Source organism: Kazachstania africana, chromosome 5 (assembly GCF_000304475.1).
Source record: "Kazachstania africana CBS 2517 chromosome 5, complete genome".
Classification (NCBI taxonomy): Eukaryota; Fungi; Ascomycota; class Saccharomycetes; order Saccharomycetales; family Saccharomycetaceae; genus Kazachstania; species Kazachstania africana.
Genome location: NC_018944.1, coordinates 317,501 through 332,473, shown reverse-complemented (window position 1 = coordinate 332,473; position 14,973 = coordinate 317,501). Strand labels below are relative to the sequence as shown.

At 34.2% G+C, this 14,973-nt stretch overlaps 5 protein-coding genes and 2 non-coding genes across 7 annotated transcripts; 1 reads left to right on the top strand and 6 right to left on the bottom strand.

The window, feature by feature from the left end:
* Positions 1-586: 586 nt before the first annotated feature.
* NUP192 (Nup192p) lies at positions 587-5,629 on the bottom strand (the record flags this gene model as incomplete). Its single annotated transcript, XM_003957402.1, has 1 exon — positions 587-5,629. The coding sequence occupies one exon, from the start codon at positions 5,627-5,629 to the stop codon at positions 587-589; it is 5,043 nt and encodes a 1,680-aa protein (XP_003957451.1).
* Positions 5,630-6,050: 421 nt separating this feature from the next.
* KAFR0Etrna2D lies at positions 6,051-6,122 on the bottom strand. The gene has a single exon. It is a non-coding gene; the product is annotated as a tRNA-Asp (tRNA).
* A 19-nt stretch (positions 6,123-6,141) lies between these two features.
* Positions 6,142-6,213, bottom strand: KAFR0Etrna5R. Its single transcript has one exon. It is a non-coding gene; the product is annotated as a tRNA-Arg (tRNA).
* A 795-nt stretch (positions 6,214-7,008) lies between these two features.
* SRP102 (Signal recognition particle receptor subunit beta) lies at positions 7,009-7,829 on the bottom strand (the record flags this gene model as incomplete). Its single annotated transcript, XM_003957401.1, has 2 exons — positions 7,009-7,566; positions 7,653-7,829. The coding sequence occupies 2 exons, from the start codon at positions 7,827-7,829 to the stop codon at positions 7,009-7,011; spliced, it is 735 nt and encodes a 244-aa protein (XP_003957450.1).
* A 184-nt stretch (positions 7,830-8,013) lies between these two features.
* On the top strand, positions 8,014-9,768 carry RSM22 (tRNA methyltransferase RSM22; the record flags this gene model as incomplete). Its single annotated transcript, XM_003957400.1, has 1 exon — positions 8,014-9,768. One exon carries the CDS (start codon positions 8,014-8,016, stop codon positions 9,766-9,768), a length of 1,755 nt encoding a protein of 584 aa, XP_003957449.1.
* A 211-nt stretch (positions 9,769-9,979) lies between these two features.
* On the bottom strand, positions 9,980-10,706 carry RPS27A (40S ribosomal protein eS27; the record flags this gene model as incomplete). The annotated part of the gene is made up of 2 exons (XM_003957399.1): positions 9,980-10,225; positions 10,704-10,706. 2 exons carry the CDS (start codon positions 10,704-10,706, stop codon positions 9,980-9,982), a joined length of 249 nt encoding a protein of 82 aa, XP_003957448.1.
* A 1,487-nt stretch (positions 10,707-12,193) lies between these two features.
* KDX1 (putative protein kinase KDX1) lies at positions 12,194-13,483 on the bottom strand (the record flags this gene model as incomplete). Its single annotated transcript, XM_003957398.1, has 1 exon — positions 12,194-13,483. The coding sequence occupies one exon, from the start codon at positions 13,481-13,483 to the stop codon at positions 12,194-12,196; it is 1,290 nt and encodes a 429-aa protein (XP_003957447.1).
* Positions 13,484-14,973: the final 1,490 nt, after the last annotated feature.

The following is a 14,973-nucleotide window of genomic DNA, read 5'->3' as shown; positions in this document are numbered from 1 at the left end:
AAAGCGAAATTTTCAATGCTTCAATTTTCGGAAAACAGTAGATATATGCCAGCTTTGATTAATGAACGACATACTTTAATATAGTTAATTGCAATATATAAAATACTATATAAGAATAGATAGAATAAGATCGTACATGGATAAGAGAATTAAAGGGATAAAGAAGTTAGCAAATTAAAATTGAAAGTTTCGTGGGATGGAGTTTTCATATAGCTGAGGAAAAGACAATAAAAATATATATTCATGGTCCTTTCTTGTAAGATAAAGCCTATACTATGTAAAACAAAATATTAGAGTATTAAAGTTAATGGATTATCAATTTGTCAAGTGTATTGGGCATTAATCTTTTTTTTATTTTTATTTTATTTTATTTTTAATATTTAGTGCCAGTATAAGTAATTCAGCTCATAAAATGTTGGAATACTATTGGTAAAATTACATTTCATACCTTTATCAACAATTCTTTGAGAAACCCTGGATAAACAAAAAAGTATGCACAAATTTTTATATATTGTCGTCTATTATACAATTACAAATCTTTCAATATTGATGGACCTATCAAATATTTATATTAGCTGAAAGCATCTCAAAATACTGGAAAACCTTCTTCACCTTGATAACCAGTTAAAGAACACAGAATGACGACAACCTTGACCATATCTTGAATATTCTCTTTATTAATAGTTTTGGTAGCATCCATCTCCGCAGATATTAACTCATCTCTTTTGAAAATCCCAATTATCAATTTCCTAAACGTCTGGAGTAGTTTCTTAACTTTATTAATAACGTTGCTATTTTTACTTCCTACACTAACCAATACTGCACAAACCAATTGAAAAATTGGAACCATTAAATCTATCAATGAAATAGTTCTAGCCCCATTATCTAAGAATAATGGTGAATCCAAACTTATATTTGCTTTCATTGGACCTGATGTATCAAAGGTAGAAGGCTTGAACGTAATATTTAAACCTAGATCAGGATCCACCTTCAAAAAGGAGCATTCTCCAATTATCTCTAGCAACCTATTTTGAACGAGAGCCTGTGCACCTGCTGTAGTTTCCGAAATTCTGAATAAAAGGAATATTGTTGCCTTGAATGCAGTTAATTCAAACATTAAATCATCAATGCTGATACATTCATTAGCAGAATCTAGCAAAATATCAGTATTCTTTAAAGAACGAATAAATAATGATAACTGGCCACTTTTCATTAGCAATTCTAATATGAAATTATGATTATTCAAATTTGCAATCTGAATCAATGTATCCATTAATAAGATTGCAGTGATTCTACTGGTTCCTTGACCAAAAATAGCATCATTGGATATAATTTCAATAACCTTCTCATTATTTATACGTAGATTCTGTAGAATCTCTTTTGAAAGTGCCTCATCTTTCAGAATTCGAACCAAATATTGATTAGCGAGAACATAGAAATCTGCTCGCAGGGAAATGGATGAAAGTGGAGAACTTATACCATGAATGCAAACTTTGAAAAGATTGTACAATCTCGAGTCTATTCCGTTGCGATCATCTATATTTAAGCGATCTTTTTGGTAGATTTCATATAAAAATACTGATAATGACACTAGTTCCTCTGAAAAGTTGAGATTACACTCGACGTAATCATTCATTTTTGGCGTGATTGTACTGAAAACTTCAAGGATAAAAGCTGAGCGCTCAAGTGGTGACAATTTACCATCTGATACAATTATCTGTATTAATTGAACCCATGAATGCAAAATCGCCAATTGAAGTTCGGCTAGCTTCTTGCTACTCAGATGACCTGTGATGCAGTAGATAACAACAGCCGATTCATCCTTTAATCTCTTGATCTTGTCATTAGTTACCATTTGGAGAGATGTTGTGTTAGCTGAAGTATGCTTCTGGGCTTTTCCAAATAAATCCATTAAGGATTTGATCTCCTCCAGTTCAAATATAATTCCTGAGCAATTGCTACTCAGAGTCACATTATCCAAGTTCATTTGAAGATTGCTGAAGATAGATAGTCCATCCAAAAGGGTATTATCCACCACAATGTTTTCAAAGTTTAATGTATCCAAAAATGAAAAAATCCTGGCAGAGTACATTGTATTAGAAATCAAATAGCGCACATAGGATAAAACTTCTGCTTCAGTACCAGAAAATGAGAGCTTGTGGATTGATAGACTTAAATATTGAATTAAGTAATTTCTATAACTGAAAAATGACAGCAAGGCACCTATAGGTTCACTCATGATAAAGCTTTCATCATCAGGATTGAATGCAACACCATTCCAAAGGGTGAACTTATTAATCTGAGGATCCAAGTTCATTATTCTTTCAAATAGACCTTTTGATGATAGATATTCAAATAGTATTGATGATGTTAATTGATTGTGAGAGAGTTTTAGTATTATCTCAATTGCAATGGAAGCCAATCTCATTGGAGCGTAATCAATATTATTGTTGTCTAAAGTTTCAAGTGATCCTTCTAAAATTGATATTATGGAGCTGAGGAGAGATTTGTCGGAGTTTATAAATGTTGATAACCTTGGGCCAATTGAAATAACGTTTGAAACATGGAAACCTAATAGTAAGTGAGCAACATTTATATTTTTGTCTGCATATGTAATATTTCTATTAATGAAATCCAGAATCTCGATTTTCAACGTCAAGTTTTCATTTGAGTCAATGAATGACTCAATTTGAGAGATAAAAGAATCTTTGATCCTAGCAGACTCATCAACCGAGTCAAATATGGTCAGCAGCTTATTATCTATAGAATACTGAGAAGAGCCGCCGTCATACTTGAGGGAGAGCCTTTTCAAAATATTAAGTGACTCTGTCGCCAAAGTGTAATCGGATACGCCAACGTAAAGAGCCAAATGAGCGACAACTGATACATTAAACAGGATAGCATCATGGAAAGAACGTAAGCCGTGCAATCCAAAATTTTTTGGAATGAAGGAAGAATGATTTCTATGATTTCTTACAATTGGAACTAGTTCTTCTATATAGGTCTCCTGACATTGAAGAATTCTGTTTATAATATTGACAGATGATTGAATAAGTTCCATTTGTTGATTACCGTTTTCTAATTCGGTAGCCAAGTGATCAATTCCAATTGCTACGATACTGAAAATACCTTGATATATCTCTTCTTGGAAAAGATAATTGAAAACGGCCACTGCAGGCGACTCCTGGACGTATGTAAAGAAGTTCTCCGTTACCACCAATGCATCAAGATCTGCTCCAGCTGGGATTGAGTTCAAAATAACACTATAGTCGAATGATGTAATAGCCATTTCAATACTTTGCAGAACAGATGATAAAACTGCTGTTTTATTTGAGCGATTTTCCAATTTAAAAGATTGGACAAAAATCTCGTTCAATATGTAATCGAAATAAGGCCAGATCCCAACCTTTCTATAACCTTGGCCAAGACTTGTGGGGAAAGATAGAGTCCCAAAATCACGATTCTCACTTTTGATAAGGTTGTTGAAGAGTTGTAAAAATCCGAGAACTTCAGGGAAATTAACTAAGATAGAACTAAATGCAGCTCTATACGAGTCATTAGAATTCGTAAGGGTGAAACTTTTGAAAATGAGACAATCCAAAGAGTTCCAAAACTTGTTTTTCAATTGTGTAGAAGTAGGAACCAGATTGCTTAATGTCTTGAATACAGCACCAATTAAAGGCGTGTCTAGTTTTGCAAATTCGAATAAAATACCAGAGAATGTGTTACATAGTGAAACCTTGATTTCTTGTTCAACATCATATGCCACAGATCCAACTAAAGTTAACAAAGAAGATAGAAAGATGATAGTTTCTTCGTTCAATCCTTCTTCTAAAGCCACCGTAATTGCATCTACCTCACTTTCTTGGATTTGCTGTTTTTGTAATATAGCTACTCCTAAGTTATTAATTTTTACAGCATAATCACTTATGCATTGCGAGATGATATTCCAAGAAACTGTACTGTTGTCACCGAAATAATGAAAAACATTCAAGGAATTGGAACTTCCAAAGGACAAACTTGAAATCATCAGATAGAAACAAGATCTCATGAGGCTATCGTTACATTTAGCCGACCATTCAATAAAACCGTATGCATTCGATTCTTTATCTTGCCAAAATTCGCTAGAATAATTAGGTCTTGAAGCATAGAAAAAATAAATCGTTAAAAAGAATCTTTCTAAATCTGCTCTGACTGAAATATCGTCTAAATCAAAATCCTCACCAGAAAGTAAAGAATCCTCTTCTGCATCTTTTATCTTTGTCAATAAGAAGGCACAATCGGCGATTATAGTTTGTAAAACAAAGTGAAAAGTTGATAGGAAAAAATCCATAGATTGCTCCGACAGAGAAATTGAATGATATTGATATTGGCTTTGCGATTCAATTCCCATAGAAGCATTGGGCGTAACTGCAGCTCCTCCAATCCTGGTATTGATCATCATATTTCTATTGGTACTAGAATTATTGATAGCAGAATTTGTGTAATCTATTTCATTATCGAGTAATTGCTTTGGAATCAATCTAGGAATATGCCTCTCCAATAAAGATCTTATATCATAGAATAGTTGCATACTTTTATCTTTTTCAACTAATGACGTATCTGCAGCGAAAACCAATAGTTGCTCGATAGCACCCTGTTCAACGGCAGTAGTCATTGGAATGTCCACCGTGGTCTTGAAGTCTAACGATTTGGCTCTAGTAGAAGGTTCAGCTTTACACCATGAAATGAAAAATGTTAAAAAGACAAATATAATTGCTACTTTTACTGGTTTTGAATATAGAGATTCATTATCTAATTCTTTCAAAAAATGTGAATGTAAGGACCTCACATCAACAATTGAGAACATTTCCAAATTAGCGAAAGCATGAAAAATGGCCGGAAGATAGTAAACTATGAAGAAATCATTTGAATCCATCTCTGAGACATGATCGAAGACTTTTAGGATTTCATCCGTCTTCGTTAAACTCTGTTTGGCAACCAAACCATACAATATTTGACTTAAAATATCGTACTCTCGTAAGAGAAAATCACGTTTAAATTTGATATTTTGTTGGAATAGGATATCATAGTTATCCAAAATCTGAGCTTTGTTTACAAGCTGTTTGAGCTCATCTAATTGTATGTGGATCGATTTAAAAGCCGGTAGAACATTGGATACTAAAATACTTTTATCAGTTAGCTTAGTGTAAATTTCGCCATCGTTACTGGAACAATTTACAATGTAGGCTACTATTTGTAAAATGTATTGTCTTCTTAGATAGTACTGAACTTTACCATGATTGATTAAAGAAATGCCATCTTTATGTTGTATATTTGAAGATTCAGTATCAGAAGGATCAGAGAGTATCAATTGCGCCACCACTAATTCGTCTAAATTAAGTTCATCGGATAATTTAATGGCCGTTATGATAAATTCTTGATTAAACTTGTAGGTTGTACCATCATCTAATTTTATTTCACCTTTCTCTAATTCACTTCGACTTGATGGATTTTTCAATTTACCACTATTGAGATTCAAATTTTGTAGATCTGAGATTAAATCCTGAAACAAAGTTTCATCTAATTTGCCTTCTTCAATGGATTTATATAGAGCTTCAAATGGGATAGTACTCCAATTTAATGCCATGATATTTCCAAAATTATTGATTTAAAAGATTGTAAATAATTAGGTAAAAAAAGTGATAAACAGACTTAACCGCTGTAACTGTGATTTCTGTAAAAATTCAGAAGTCAACGGTAAGTTCTTGAGAAATAACTGGTGGAAGAATGATTCTATATTTAATTGATGCCTCTGTAATAAAAGTTGTTTTTCTATCGACATATAATTAGTTTTTTCCTTCTCGAGAGATTCAAGAAATTGTAAATTAGTGTTACCCGGAATATCACATTAATTATTAAAAAAATTGGCAATTTTAAAATAGTAAACAGTTAGTTGGAGACGGCTTAATATTTGATTATTCCATCACTGATGAAAGAGAGTGAATCACACAGCACACTGTCATCCACATTAAATACTCACCATCTTCAAAAAAATACAAAAAATAAATCTCCGCGACGGGGAATTGAACCCCGATCTGGCACGCGACAAGCGCCCATTCTCACCATTAAACTATCGCGGATTTTGAAGAAGAAAGAGAGCACTCACGCTGGGGGTCGAACCCAGAATCTTCTGATTAGAAGTCAGACGCGTTGCCATTACGCCACGCAAGCTCAATTTCTGATGTTTTGACTGAAAAAAAAATGGTGTGGCCCCAAGGTTTTATTTTACACATACCTAAAAGATGGTTCCATAATTGTTACAACGTCTTCCTCCTCTTATAAGAGCTCTATATTGGGGGGGGGGGGAGAGTCTGTGTCTCTTAGAATTGTGGAGCATCAGTTGTGCGAGATATCTCAAATGAAGATTCTGGATATCAGACGTCAGGTAACCGAATTCTGCTGGCATGATTAGAAGTTCCCGGAAAATTTCCTGGAGGTTTTACCTGTACATTCTTTATGTACGGGCAAAGTTCGAATTATTATTTATCCAGGTTCCAAATATGTAAAAAAGGTGAAATAGAAAGGGCAATTTCTGAACTATTCCGCCATCTTCATGTTGAAAGTCCTTACGCCAAACAGAACATGTTGTCTGAACCAAAATACTTGTCATCTGACTTTAAATGTCCAACAACACAAGTAACGACCCATGTGAAGAGGAAAATAACTTGTGGGATACTCCTATCTGGTGCCCGTTTCCCTTGTTAGCAATAGCCACTGTATGATGTTCCCTCGTAGGAAGATAACATGTTTGGCCTATCTTGGATGCTAGTTGGCATTATGAAACCATTCTAATGATATAAACGTACACCGGATTGAACCGTTTCTCTAAAGTGTACGAGAACCCTGGTTTCTGCCGATATAATACCAGAATTATCATCCAGCACTGTAGTGGACATATAATGGGGCTACAAAGTTTGTAATTACATAACAAGTGTATAAATGAATAAACTCAAAAATATAGAGGGGTTAAAAATGATTTTCGATCCATTCTTCCCACTTGCCAATGTTCCTTTTGTGAACACTACCAGCTACTACATCTACAGATCCTTCCAACATACTGAACTTAAAATTTTCTGTATTAACGTTGAATAACGCCACATCATCTTGATCTTCAACGTCTTCGTCAATATCCTTACTAACTTTTCCTAGAGATTTCTTTTTCCTTTGAATAATTTTACCAATTTCTTTCTCTAATGCCTCTTTAATCTTTAAAGGTGGTCTTGCTGTAAAAGACTCCGATCTATTACACGCTATCAATATGTCAATTGGTTCAGATTTAGCCTCGCTGACATTCAAAATGTCAACCAAAAATTCGGCAGTGGTGTCTAATTCCTTTGGATCAGTTGTAGCATCCATCACGAATACTATAACTTTGATGCGGTCATTATTCTTAATATCTTCGATTAATTTGTAATGCAGTTTAGTACTTCCTGGGTAGTCTATCAAACTTACTGATGGTCTGAAATTACGCTCGATATTAATTTGTTGAGAGGTAACTGTATTTCTTATGGAGCCAGTGGTTATCTGTCAAAGAAAAAGTGTCATTTGAAATGTCAGTAAAATGTTTAGTTAGCGACTATGAAAGATCTTGCTTAAGCAGAAGAACATACCAATGTGAACAGTGCTGTTTTGCCACTTCCAGAAGGTCCTGCTAAAAGAACGGCTGGTGTGTTACTTTGAGATACTTTAATAGGATTAGCATTACCTCTTCTGATATATTGGAATAGCAATAGACTTAAAGTAGTAAGCACCACAATGAGACCCGCAATTAAGACTTTACTATCCATTATTACTGTTAATATGGCATTCTTACATTTTTATGCAGTGTGAATATATATTTGAACAGCTCTTTTTTTTGCCCTCCGTAACGGCCCTCAGTATATTTTTCAAAGCTGAAATTTCTTGATGATAATAGTAGATCTCAGGAACATAGTAAAAAAAAATTGAAGTAATTACTGTCTTGGAAGAGGCATGTTCCAGCCTCGTTACTGTGTGATACGACGTTTTTCAATTATTAGAAGGCAAAGTTCATGGACTGAAGGTGGTTCTGCACAATTGAAGAAAATAAGTGCGAGAGATGCGCGATTATTACCTCAAACGTTGACAGGTAAGACAAACAGCTTACAAATTGCATTGAATCCTGATGTAGCTAAAGCTATTGGAAATAACATTTTATCATTACACATCCCAAATAACATTCGAAGAGTGGCGAAGAATCAACTCTTGGAGCTCGATAAAAGTAAATTACATAGTATTCCTAAAACGCCACTAGAAATTGATTCGCATATTGCCACATTTTTACTTAAGGATTATGCTGCCACCTTACAGGTGTTGACAGATTTGAAAAATAGGATTGGTCAATTCAAGCCCCAGCGAGTTCTTGAAATTGGTCTAGGCCCGGCCACTGGCATGTTAGCATTTAATGATGTCATGGGACCGGAGTATAAATGTAAGGAGAAAGAATCTGTCATATTATCTGGGATAGAAATGCAAAAGAGAGCAAAGATCTTACTAAGCAGACAGTACAGTGAAGTAATAGCTGCAGACACTGAAATGCTGAATCCTAATGATGAAATTATCGATGGCGATGACTTAATTGGTGAAGTAAAGACTAAAAAAATCAAGATTAGAACTAAATTAAGAAGTGACTTACCCACAAATAAAGAATATGACTTAATTATATTAAATCATCAACTCTTACAAAATTCTAGGAAGTTTCCCTTACAAGTTGATGAGAATATTCATAAATTTTTAAAATTGCTTGCACCTGATGGATATATCATACTTATTGAACGTGGCACACCATTAGGCTTTGAAAGTATTGCCAGGGCGAGGCAATTGATGATTCGCCCTGAAAAGTATCCCAATGAGGCTGGTAAGATTCCAAGACCATACTTGATTGGATCTACGACAAAAGATGATGAATCAAACGCTGATTATCATTTAGAGATTATTGCACCATGTTCACACCATGGTAGCTGCCCATTACAAACGCTGAATCCCAATTTTTACGAGTTGAAGGAAGGTACACGTCTAAATTATTGTTCATTCGAGAAATCCGTCAAGAGACCTAAATATACGATAGAACTAAAAAAAGGTAAATTGCTAGCGACATCGTGGACTAGTGAATCGTATGATACTAAGAAGCACAAGGATTTAGCTGGGTCCGGTAGGCCTCATGGTAATAATTTTGAAACGGTGAAATATTCTTATCTTGTTGCTAAGAGATCAGTAAACGATCTAGAAACCATTGCGAGGATTAATAAAGTGCGAGAAGAATCAAAAGACACTGGAATGTGCCCTATTGGATCATTAGGTGATGGTACACCAAATACCTGGCCAAGAATTATTGGCGCACCAATTAAACGTAAGGGTCACGTCATCTTAGATTTATGTGGCAGTTCTGGAGAAATTGAGAAATGGATTATACCGAAATCATTTTCTAAAGCTGCGTACCATGACGCTAGAAAGGCACACAAGGGCGATCTATGGGCGTTAGGAGCCAAGACGAAGATGAAAAGTTTGAAGAAGATTAATATTGATAAATTCAAAGAAATAGAGAAGAAGATGATTAAAGATATGAAGAAGGAAGCTAAGAAACGTGAGAGGGAAATTAGCGAGAGATTTAACGAGTTAGAAAATTCCGATGAGAAGAATTCTACTGATCCTGTAAATAGCATGAAAGAATTATCCGAAATTTATGGCCATTATTTTAATCAACATTAGAGCATGTAAGGATTAGTTTAACAACGTACGGCACTTGTAAATAAAGTATAATAAGAAATTCTTTTTTTTTTTTTGTTAATAGTATTTTTTGAGTTGTTGCTTTAAAACAATATATATATATATCTATATATTAAGGATGATGGAAACATATACAGAGTTATTTTAAAAAAACATTATTTAAGTTTTTAAAATATCAATATAATAATGTAATTTACTTTCTTCTGAAAGAAGTACCTTCAGATAACTTAGCCTTACCACCGGTTGGAGTGCATAAAACGGTAGCACAAGATTCACAGGTGACAGCGGTTTGAGCGTGAGAGAAGACGGTGGTGATGTTTAAACAACCTGGACATTTAACATCTAAGAAGTAAGATCTTGGACCTTGAACTAAAGTCTTTAACTTGTGCTTTCTGGCTTCAGAAGCAGCGGTTGGGTGCAATAAATCTTGAACTAAAACCTGTATAGAAAGAAAAGAAAAAAAATATGTTAGTAACTAAGAATTCATGAATACACGTATTCGTGCTAATAATAATAATAATAATAATAATAATAATAATAATAATAATAATAATAATAATAATAATAATAATAATAATAATAATGGAAGCTTATGTCTTTTTCATATAGGTCATTTAACATGAAGGAAAAGAAAAGCAAATGAAAATCCTCTGATGTGTGATTATCTTTTGATAATATGAACGTATACTGCATGGACTCAACATGAGCATTAGTTCAGATATACACATTCTCATAAAGTCGATAGTAATGATCCCTGTTATCTCAGTAAACTTTGTGTGATAAGTATCCTCTTATTATATCATGCTTATTTGTATATTTGGATTCGATTCTTCATGAAGGGAAGGTAATCTACTAATATCTTGTCATTATTATTCTTATTATCACTGTTGGGAAAGTATAATAGTATCTCTACATACCATCTTTGTTTATCTATGCTGTTATCTGGTGTTATTAGTACTGTTAACGTCTAATTTCTCAAATTTTAATGAAATAGATGTTAAAAATTGTAATAATTCTACAGCTGCTAGACCGAATTTGCCACTATCGCCTCAAGCCGGAAAGCAGGACCGACTCAGTCACTGCGCTAGAGTTTCCCAAATGAAAAATTCTGTACGGACATTACTTAGAGAAGCTTCGCATCAGTATGGACAAATTGGTTTGCGTCTTTTTCGTTGAGAATTGCTTGCGGTTCACTTTGTTTTTTTTTTTGGAAGGAAAAATTTTTTGGAAAAAGAAAAAAAACGATTACAGGATGTGTGGGTTCTGGTGTAAGGATGTAAAACAGTCCAACGAAGACCGAATTTTCAAAAAAGCAATAAAAAAAAACAGACTGGGTAAATAAAAAGTAAAGAGATTAAGAAACGTACCTTCTATTGTTTGATTACTGACGTCTGGCTGAAATGAATATTACGTAGTATTAAAGTTTGTATCAAAGGCAAAAATAAAATAAACTATCTTGTGGCATTTCTGAACGTGGGCTCTGTGTCATTTGTGTGGCATTTTCATTATTCCATTTTGAAGGACAACGAATGACGCCTACCGACTTGTCCCAATTCTGAGACTACCACCTGCAGAATGTACGACACAGATGAGATTATTTATTTGTTAAGCCCATACAAAATATATTTATATATATACAAGATTCTGGCACCAATCTTATGATTACAGTGTTGTAAATTTTTACATTAGTCTTTACAAAGGGATTCCGCGGCCACTGTATCTCCCATTTCAAGCACATCGATTTTGGAAGATAGACTGATCTTCGATTTATCAATTTATCATGTTTGTACACGTTTTTTTCAATATAGTGGCTTCGTCTTTATAAGAAATATAAGCATCCTAAAAATTAATTAATCAGTTCCCGGAAATTGTATCAAAGTAATATTATAACAGGCACAATTTCTATTTTTTTCATCAGAATTTCTCTATCCACTTCCACTCTACTGCTGTTCAATGAATTGTTAATTACGAATTCTTAAACGATTTTATTTTCTCGCAACACTCCATTTCTTCCAAACTACTCTTTAGTAACAACAAGAAATAACAAGAACAGCTACTACATCTATCGTCGGTATCTGCCTGCTATCTCCTCAAACACACTAACGCATCATAGTTAACCACACTACTAAAAGAAAAGACCAAATTGGGAAAGCAATTCACTATTGAAAATCGATCTTTTGCATATTTTTGCTGATAGCTTAGGTAAGTGATTATGAAACCCTCATTGCCCTTGTTAAAAGATGCTACTCTCTCAGTTGTGGTTTTTGCAGATAGTATACTACAAGTAGTAGAATTGCATGGTACTATTTGCGGATCGTCAGCAACTTAATGCGTTTTCCATCGCTTACCAGTAGGGGGTCATTATATTTCCTATAATGTGACGAAAACCATTTGACGAAGCTCAATTTCACATGTATCCACGATTTATACGGTCCTGATTTGATGGAGAATATGAACCCTTTTGATTCCTCTGATTATTAGGATCCGAAGGTCCTTCTAAAAAAACATTATTTCCAACATTACTGGCAGGAAGATCCTGTTTTTGGACCTCCCCATATTTAGACTCTATACTCAGACTCTGATCCTCCCCTTCATCTCTAGCTTCTCTGGCAAATTGTCTAAAATCATTCACTTCACAGACTACCGCCATTCTTAATACATTTAAATCATCAATTCTTTCAAATGAGAAGTCTATTCCTCTAGGACATTGAGGCTCATCATCTTGGTCATGCCAAACTGATAGATATGGATGTCTTAATGCGTCATCTACAGAAATTCTCTGGTCTGGATCAAATGTTAATGTTTTCTCCAACATGTCAATCGCTAATATACTACCACTGGTAAAAATTTCCTTAAATGGTATTTTCTGGATGTCACCAAGTTGCAAAATATACTGTTGTACATTCATTGATCCAATCCTTCTTAATGTGTCCACCGAAGGACTTCCCAATACATACAGTATTCGATTCAGTTGATCGACATAATCAGATCCTGGAAACATAGCTGTCCCTCCTAAGAGCTCTGCCAATATACACCCAACAGACCACACATCTATAGCGGTGAAATAGGCTTTATAACCTAACATGATTTCGGGTGCTCTATACCATCTGGTTGCCACATATTCAGTAAGAAATTGATTATTATCTACAGGATCTTGTGAATATCCTCTAGCAAATCCGAAATCAGCAATTTTTAGTTGGCAATCAGAATTGATTAATATATTCTTAGGTTTCAAATCTCGATGTAACACACCTGCAGAATGAATGTATTTCAATGCACATAGTATCTGATAGATGAAATACTGATAGTGCGAGTCTGTTAATGGCTGTTTTGATTGTATTATTTGGTGTAAATCGCAATCAAGTAATTCACAATATAGGTACAATCCATTGAATGAGTTATCATGATTGAAAACTATGTCGCTATCAAAAAGATATACAATGTTTTTATGACCTCTAAAGTGCCTCAATAATTTTAATTCCCTCAATGATCTTTTACAAGCTAATGTCTTCGAAAAAACATTGGGAATTTTTTTGATGGCCACTCTAACACCTTGATAAGGTGGTTCAACGTATTCAGCTGAGCATACAATACCATAGCCCCCACGTCCGATCTCTTTTATCACTTGAAATCTACTATCTATTGTGAAGTCGTGATCAAATACTTTATAAGTCGTCCTTTGAATCGGGATATCCATGAATTGGGGCAGTAAGAGCTTTTTACAAGCTATAAGATAATAAATTATTTCAAGAGTCGGGTTATTATACAGATTTTAGTCTGTTGTCGACGATTAAGGCCCAATAAATAGGAAAACAAGAAAAGGAATAGGCAACGAATGTCGGTGACGTGAAAATATCCTTATATTGTCTAAAAATATCTTTTGAGTTCATCAATAAGATGCAAAGTTGTGCATAAAGACTAGTTATTTTCCCTGCTTATTTAATTAAAAGGGCTGGCTGGTTGCCTAACAAAATTTTTGCAAGGTTAAATTGAATTTTTTTTCTCTCTCTCTGAGTCCTTTCATGCTTATTTTTAAACTCATCCCGCCTTTCCACTAAAATTCGGCAGGAAGTTATAGTAGAGGAAAAAAATGAAATATATTCTTATAGAGGGCTAATCTAAAGGATGTCAGATTACTGATTTACTGTTCGCTACTATTTCTATAATTAGACTAGGAATGCCGGACGAATGAAGGAGGCAATTTTTTTGTTATCGGAGCAATTAGCTGTATTTCCCAAATCAGAAGTTTGAAATTTTCATCAATCTCTTTATCGAAATCAACGATATCTTATGTTTATATAACGCATGCACGTTTTGTCTGCCGAATTCTAAATATAAACACTCTGCTAAAATCACGTATGACAAAATCACGTAAGAACAAAAAAATTATTGATAAGAGCTTACACATACTACCTATGAGTGCGTATCTGTAAGTAGTGTACATCTACTTAAATTGGTTAATCTACCAAGATGTCCCCCGTTCAGATTACTTGTAGATATCGTACGAAAAGGTTTCATCTTGTTCGAAAATTTTCGAAGCTTTTAAATTCATGACACTTCCAATCTACGTAATTGAGTGAACGAAATATGTAGGATCGCCCGATTCACAACAAACATCCTCTAAAAATACATAATACGATCGTTGATTTTGTTTTCGATGAAAACGGTGCCTATCACGCTTGAATGTACAATCCCAATTTGGAAAACTTCTGGTGTACATGGCAAAAAAAAGTGTCGGCCAGAAGAAGTCCCCACGACACTTTATGTGACTTCAGCATTATGCTTATTTCATGGACGGGGAGGCACAGGATGTGAGTTACTGTAAGTAGTTCAAACAGGTACATTGGAACTATGGCGTTTTGCGTCATCTGTATGACTGTTCAAGGAATTTATTGTATTTCATATAAAAACTGTGTAGCTCTTTTTTGCCTTATCTAAAAATTAATAATTGCCCAGCAGAAATTGTAACAAATAAAATGACTTAATTTATCATTTTTGACAGGAAAATCCAAAAATAAATTCGTTTAAACATTACTATGCATTGGGAAAATGCTACTCTCCTTTTTGGTATCCAAAAATGCACATAAAAGGCTGGCACATGAATAATATTAAAAGTGCATCCGAATGGTATATAATATGACAAATGTAAGGTTTTACCTTCTGATTGTGACGAAACGGCCACTACTG